Genomic DNA, 7778 nt, shown 5'->3' on the forward strand with positions numbered 1-7778 from the left:
GAATACCAACCTGTTTCAACCAGTGTCATGCAGCCATGTTACTGATTTCACCTCTATTGTAAAGTTTGTTGCTCCTACCTTTGTTACTGTAAATTTGTAGGCTGCAGGGCAGTGACACAAAATTAGGAAAGACAGGATGGGGTGGCACCTAGTGGTAGAAATTGTGATGCTGATTTTGTGATTTATGCATCCATACATGGGACATTAAGATTTGCAAATGATTGCATTCTTTTTTTATGTGTGTTCTACATAGTCTAATATGGTAACTTCTGACGACACCATACCTAGGTTACATTTTGGCCCTCTACTTGAACACTCGGTTCACTGGATCATCTTCTGCTATTAAACACAGCTGGTCTTTCCTTCCAGGGCCTGTTCCTCCCAACAATCTGCTCTCCACCAAAGAAGCTAGAAATGGATGGGAGATGGAAATGAGCAACGCCATCATCACACCTCAGCTGAAGGTACAAACACTTTTGACTTTGCATTCCTTCAAAAAAAGACTGTCAGCAAATAATCCAGCCTGTTTGGAAGAGATCTTCATACAACACCTTGTTTTCGTCTGTCATCTTCTCCTCCACAGAACTTGGATAGACAGCTAAATGAAGTGAACACATTCATCCGGAATGACTCTCGCATCTCTGCCAACCCAATCATGAAACTCTTGTTTGGCGATCCTCGTCTCTTCTTGGCCTCACTTCCCCCAAAGTCTCTGATCCATGCTTCTGCCGTGTGGAGCTGCAGGGAGAAAGTGTCTCTGCTGAGCCTCACCCACATTGTAGAGCAGAATGATGGCAAAGACACCCTGCCTGTGCTCTGGAGATTTCTGCACAAGGTAAGGAAATGGTGACCAAACATGCAAGTCCGCTGTGTCTACTTATAGCAGGTTTTTGGAGAAGTTACTCCTAAACTGAACAGTAGAAAATGTCACATTTCCCTTAAAATCAGGTCGTAATGGCATTTGATTGCAGTGTTGCAACATATGAGAGTTTCAGTTTGATTCATTCACTAAAAGAGCACTTTTTTTTTTTTTTTTTAAGGAAGCAGAGCTCCGACTGGTCAAGCACCTTCCTGACATCCTCACACTCCAGAGAGATCTGGTGAAGAAGTTTCAAAACGTCACCGAGCTGACCTACAGCACCATCAGCGAATTCCTCCGAAGTCAGAAAGCGGGTACTGAAACTAACTGTCTGCACCAGCGGGTCTCAACTTTTTTTTAACTGTATGACTCACTTACACATGAGATGCAATGTTCCACGCTGCTCCTAATTACCTCTTTCTCGGAAATGTCATAGTAAAATAGCTGGCAGCGTACGGCTTGAAAAGCTGCCTGCCAAGGAATGAGTTGTTTAAACCTGGAAGGAGACAATGATTGAGTATTCTTAAAAGTGCAAAATGTCTTCCACACGTGAGAGCCACTAATGTGAACAGCTATGTCTTGTTGTGTGTGTGTGCACTTTGGATGAGGTGTTTGTTTTCTTCATGTGTGCAGCATCGCTGAAAGCCTGGTATGAGAAACACATCAGAGTCTTCCTGACAACCTGGAATCAGCTCAGAGTGTCTTTGGCAACTAACGGTGAATATCACTGACAGTACGTACATCACACTTTGCTGCACACCAGCTGGCGTGATCTGACGTGGATTTGAATATTTCGTCTTTCAGGTGAGATTAAGATCCCGGCTGAGTACTGCCAGATGGACCTGGGCCCCAACAGTGACTTCAAGGTGCTGTTACCTCGGCGACAAGGCCCAGGGCTGTGCTCTACAGCCCTTGTCAGCTACCTCATTGCTCTGCACAATGACCTGGTCTACTGTGTGGATAAACACACTGGAGAGGAGACCAGGTGGGGGCGCTCATGCCACACTTTTCTCACTTGTTTGGCTGTAGAAAGAGAGTGTGTGAACTTCTTCCCCCAAATGCATACTATTACGTATTTATGTATTAGTTTTACTGAGATGTTGTAAAAAGCATAGAAAGGTAATGTATTCATTACAAAGTCACCGCCAGGAAGGGGTGAAGTCAGAAAAAAATGTCTTCATATATGTAATGCAGAGACACTGTCTTATGAGTGACTGGTCTTTTTATCCCCCCTCCCCCAGCTACAAAGTGAGCCCAGCAGATCTGACCGATCTGCACGTGATTCGGTATGAGCTGGAGAGGGACCTGATGCCCCTGGTTCTGTCCAACACCCAGTACAGCATTGAGAAAGGCCAGGAGACTCTTCACGAGTACGACTTGCCCAAGATCCAGCAGCAGATCGTGTCCCGCTTCTTACTGGGCAAACCTCTCATCACTTTCAATGTGAGCAAGTGAAAAAAAAAGCGCCATGTCTTTTGCCCAAAAATCCCTCCTGTTTGTTTGGAAATTTGTCAAAATCCCATGTGTCCCTTTTCCACAGGGCATTCCAACACTAGTGAACAGGCATGACCGCAACTATGAGATTATCCTGAGGGATGTCAAAACAAAACTCCAGCAAGTAAGTTGTGATATCTAGTACAGTAGGTCGCCCACTGGAACTGTCATTCATTTATCCTGTTCTAGTGCAATAAACACGTGACCTTCATGAGACGATATGACATGTGTCTGCGTGCCAACAGGAGCCTCTCCAGGCTCTCACCCTGTTTGCCGTGGCTGGGGAGCTGCAATCCTACAGCGAGGTGTGTGAGGCCTTGTCCACGCTGGAAGTGGTCCTCGGTTTCCTCGCCATGACCGGGGGAGTGCCTGACATGCAGCTGTCCTCATACCTGGAGGAGGTACTGCAGATGGAAAACCAGATGGCTCCGCACATCCTCAAGGTCAGCCTATCTGAGAGACCGGTTGTTTTATCATGCTGCACGTTCTCTCGCTTCCAGAGAATAATGAAGTTTGTTACTTTCGATACAAAGAATTTGCCAAATGTACCTTGGATGGCAGCTTTTTTGTTATTTGGCTTGAACTGGCCTGAGTATTTGATTTATATGAGCAAGATCTTAATTGTTGTAGGTCTTGTTTTTATGTGCTGGATGTGAGATAGACCTTCATTTTCTTCCTGTTTTGCCCTCAGACCCTGAGCATGTGCTGTCTGAAGCACTGTGTGGCTCTGTGGCAGCTGCTGGCCTCGCTCAAATCAGAAAATATGCTGCGGCTCAAGAGGGTAAGGCATCAGTGCTGTGGATATGCAGATACAGAGATGAAAATTATTAACATTCGCAGAAGCAGTATTACAGATGGCTTAATAAATACTGTGTATGTATATGTATAAAAGTGCAACATATTCTGCCTATTCCATGCTTTCCCTCCATTCCTCAGGATCCATTTGTGGGAGTCTCAGAGAAGTACAAAGTGGCCTTGGGAGAGGACGAGCACAGGCTGCTGACCGGCTTCTTTTCTAAAAGCAGCGCTGACACTTTCCTGCTGGAGATGCATGAGTTCCTGGTGCTGGTCCTTAAAAAGCCCGACGCACCTGATACCTTCAGGCCAGACTGGGGGTAAAACAAAATGTTTCCTTTTTTTAATTAAATTATTTGTGATTTTCTAGCCTTTTACACCTTTACAATTCTTAAAAATACAGTCTAAAATGATGTTATTCTATTTGTAAGTGTAGAAATCATGTGAAAAATGTGATTTAAAGTAAAGTTCTTTGAGGGGTAAATCCTTCAAAATGAAATTTGAAGCGTGCCGTGTTAGTGCTCTTAGTTGAAACAAAGTGGCTGCTGTTCCATTCCCACTTTGAGTCACCTTGGCTGGATTCAGCGTGTTGCATTCAGGCAAACCTGAAGTTAACTTTGGTCAGTGTTGGCTCTCTCCATGTGGGAGTTGGATGTCCTGGAAAAGACGAAAGTTTATTTTGTACATTTTGTACAAATTTCTTTTATTTGATTGGGCTCGGGTACAAAGAAAATTACGATGAACCCATCAGATTGAAACACTGTACCACAATAGATACTCAGGGCCATTAACTTGGCATCGCCTGTACTGATAATTCTTCAAAACTTACCTCTAGTCAGCCTCATTGAAGGTTCTTTCGCTACAAAGTATTATTACATTTAAGTATAAGAGAATAAAAAAATGGATTGGGACAATGTTTGTGTTTAAGTGTGATGCATAAAGTGCATGTTTTGTCTCTTTAAAAGCCTCAAGGACACACTGTTGTCTTACATGGAGCGCAAATACCTGGACGTCCCCCCTGATGTGGAGGAGCTCTTCCCAGAGGAGATCCTCCTGTCCCACTATGTTGAAGCCTGGAAGTTCATTGTGGCCTTCAAGCAGGAGCGTCAAAGACAATAAAGAAGAGATAACAGGGTTGTTTTTGCCTACTTTTTCATTTTAACATGCTCAAATTAAATCTCTCTGAAGTTTACAATCATGATGACACAGTTGGATGTGTGATATAATCTGTATTTTGCACATGTTTATGCAGAGTAGATGTGCCTTTTTAAGAGCACCAATGTTGAGCTTCTTAGTGCCACAGAATAAGTGAGCAGTTCACATTTACAGCTCACCTGTATGGAGATGTGAACTTTGAACAAAAAAAAAATTCAATTGTGTTCATGTTTTGTATCATTTTCCTTTTCCTATTTTCCATCAACATGTGCAGAGTTTCCGTACAGTTGAAAATCTTCCATCTTGCACTTTATTTGTAATGTGAATTTGTCTGACCCGGAAAGGCAGAAAAAAAAAAATCTTAATTCTACTCAGGTAAAAAATGTAGAATAACTCGGGGGACTTTAAAATCAAGCTGACCAAAGTGGCTTCATCACGTATAATGTTTCATTTTCATTTCTTTTCCGTATCACTGTTGCGATGGTGGTGTTTCATATGTTCGTTAAAGTTGCACTTGCCTCTTTTCCACTTTTTAAACTCACCGTCTTAAACGACTGCAGTTATTTTGTTTTGACTCATTAGTTTTTTGTTACGTGTAAAAGATACTGCCTTCAGTAAAGCAGAAATGTCACCTCTGTGTGCTTGTTGATGTGTGTGTTGTGTATAATGATATACATGTTTCATATGTGGCGTCACTATTCTCCTCATGCTGATAATAATGTTTCAGTGGTATCAGTCAGCCTCCTGTCCTTCCTGACTAACCACTGACTAATGTCACCATTATGTGTCTATGCATTTGTTTTTGTTACTGTTATTTCCTCCATTAGCTATAAACTGGACTCAGTGAAATGTGGGTGTCATGTTTATATTGTCCTCCTCTGAGGCTAAAATCATTTATAGACATAAGCAGGTTGAAAAGACGACATCATTTACAGGAGTGGTACCTGCCCTTACAGATAATTTTGGTTTTACTTTGCCAGATTTTGAAATTTCCATCTCGGACATTTCTTTTACAACCCCTCTATCTCTCTCTCTGTCTGCAGAAAAGTCCAGTGAAGGCTGAGTAATCCATCACAATACCCTTCATGTACGTGTAGTTGTAAACAAAGTGTTATACAGCAAATTCTCAACCACATTACTACTGTAGGTCAAAAGTAAATCACTCCTTATTTACATGTTACATCACTGCCAAAAGCCAACAGAGGCTGTCTATGATGGAGTGCTCAGGAAATGGCTGCCTGCCTAAGGTTACGTGACTTTCTGACCCTCTGTTGGTGGGAGCTCAATGTGTTTCTGATCAGGCTGATGAAAATGATAAGGACAAGACAGCCGCAAGACTGCTGCTGGACGGCTCCTTAATTCAATTTCCTCTATACCAAAGCAGTGTTTAGCATAACAGTGACAAATGGAAGCATGCGCCTGTGAACGTAAACCATGCCAGCGACCACCCTCTGGGAGTCTGCAGCCAAGTGATATCCAGAGGAGTAGTCATAGACTGAAGGGTTTCCCGATTTCAGCCAAATACCATTAAGTTTTTACTTTATCTAAGTGGCATAAAGATGCATCCATTAAGTGAAGAATCTAATATATAAATCCTGATGAAAAGACCCCATTTGACAGACTGAAAACCAGAGCTGAAAGCCGGCAGAATCCACCAGGCTAAGGTGAAGCCTGTCAATCCAGGCATGTCCTCGCTGCTCATTAGCAAACCCAAATGTGGAAGAACCGCACATGGGGTTAGTACACACACCCACAAATGGGTCATGAGGCATGATTTGCGCAACTCGGTCCTCTAGAACAAGCCTCACTGAGCAAGTTCAATCACTTTCACTTCCACTTCTGTAGGCTTCAAAGCCATCATGCCAATGGTACAATGGAAGGGATACAAAGGGGCCAAATTCTTGCCCCTGCTCTGTTTGTTTCTTGTCTTTGTCTCTTGATGAGGAGGAATTGGGGGCAAAATCACTGTGCATCTTGGCTCACATTTAATGATATTCACGGGTGATGGACAGTTGGGATCAGTTCGCAAACATGAGGGTATTATGATTAACAAAGCTGGATAATGATGTGCAGGAATTACTGCTTTTGCAGCTACAGCATGTTGAAGGGTTTGAGTGAACATTCAGTGCTTTGTTAAATAACACGGAAGAATTCAGCAAGTATTGTTGTTGTTTTACAGATTACACTATATACCTTCATCTTTCTAAAACCTGTTATGCAAGAGTGTGAATGATAGGAAGTTAGGGGTCATTTTGTCTCCAAATAAGTAGCTCTGCTTTTCCATTAACATACCGGTAATCAGGACTTCAGTCAGAGTTTTTAAAACTTTGGTTCTACTCAAAATTTGACCCCTCTATTTAAAATGACCTGGTTATGTTTCAGGGCATATTTAAAACAAATTCAGTTTTCGTGGTATCCAGATGGTTGCATGCTTTGTTTGAATGCATCCAGCAAACCTTGCTGCGTGTAATCCCACACTCATCCTCTTCTGTGAGCTGTTAGGGAAAGGCAGATGATTCAACAAAATAAGAATTAAAAAAATCGGCACTGCTGAATCTAGGTCAGCAATCTTAATCAATTCTCCCTTTCTGCTTGTCTTGAGCTACTCCTGTGTATCTATTAACCCCTCAGAGATGCCCTATGAACTTTGCCATCCAGTTAAAATAATATAAAGTTCAACTCTGAATTGTCACTGTGCCTTGATCTGTGGAGGAGCTTCAAACTTAACCCTTTGCAAAACAGCCTCAGATATTCATCAAGTTTACACCTCGGGGATCCAATATCGTTCGCAGGCGCCGTCGCCAGTCGGGCGCTCTCAGCCAAGAGAGAGCTAAGATTTTAATGATTGTGGTATGAAATCAGTACCCTGAAATACCCCCGAGACCTCCGAAAGCACACCAACGCGCTACTGTATTTGCTATGGGGCATTACATATGCTTTACTGGCCGACTGGGAAAATGTTTTCTTTAAATTAGCCCTTCAGGGTGCTGCTGTTATTGCATTATTATCAAATTAGTGTATTTTAATTACTACGTCATCTGAAATGTATGTGCCAGTGGGTCACAGTGAGGTGAGAGCAGAGACCGTGTCCAAACTCTCAGGTCGCCCAGCCTGCAATGCTGAGAGAGAGAGAGAGAGAGAGAGAGAGAAAAAAGCTCAGTGAGCACATCTGTGAATTATATTAGCTAATTGTGTGCACTTCTCCTTGCACTCAACACTTGGGTTGTCCTCCAAGCACAAGGAAGAAATTAAGAGCACTGCTGCCATGTTGTTCTATTAAATACGTGAAGAGAAAATACAATTACTAGTTAAGTGGGAACATACCACATGGGATTATGAGAGCCACAGCGTTTCAAGACTTCAGAGTGAGTTCATTTTTTGCCATGCACATGAACAGGTTTCCCAGCAACGCCATTGTAAGATTTACATGTATCTAAAATCCATGTGCTTCAAACTATACACAAACAAAACTCTG

At 42.5% G+C, this 7778-nt stretch overlaps 1 protein-coding gene across 2 annotated transcripts in view; it reads left to right on the forward strand.

Annotated features, from left to right (window-relative positions):
* Window positions 1-5144, forward strand: part of LOC143333770 (E3 ubiquitin-protein ligase rnf213-alpha-like) — a 29928-nt gene extending 24784 nt beyond the window's left edge. For both annotated transcript variants that reach the window (XM_076752054.1, XM_076752055.1), the window contains exons 57-67: window positions 370-464; window positions 584-835; window positions 1041-1173; window positions 1493-1576; window positions 1664-1844; window positions 2101-2302; window positions 2400-2477; window positions 2599-2796; window positions 3045-3134; window positions 3290-3468; window positions 4114-5144. In XM_076752054.1, coding sequence (XP_076608169.1) covers window positions 370-464; window positions 584-835; window positions 1041-1173; window positions 1493-1576; window positions 1664-1844; window positions 2101-2302; window positions 2400-2477; window positions 2599-2796; window positions 3045-3134; window positions 3290-3468; window positions 4114-4267 — 1646 coding nt within the window. In that variant the 3' untranslated portion in view covers window positions 4268-5144. The remainder of the gene's footprint in view (window positions 1-369; window positions 465-583; window positions 836-1040; window positions 1174-1492; window positions 1577-1663; window positions 1845-2100; window positions 2303-2399; window positions 2478-2598; window positions 2797-3044; window positions 3135-3289; window positions 3469-4113) is intronic.
* Window positions 5145-7778: the final 2634 nt, after the last annotated feature.

Source organism: Chaetodon auriga, chromosome 16, assembly GCF_051107435.1.
Source record: "Chaetodon auriga isolate fChaAug3 chromosome 16, fChaAug3.hap1, whole genome shotgun sequence".
NCBI lineage: Eukaryota > Metazoa > Chordata > Actinopteri > Chaetodontiformes > Chaetodontidae > Chaetodon > Chaetodon auriga.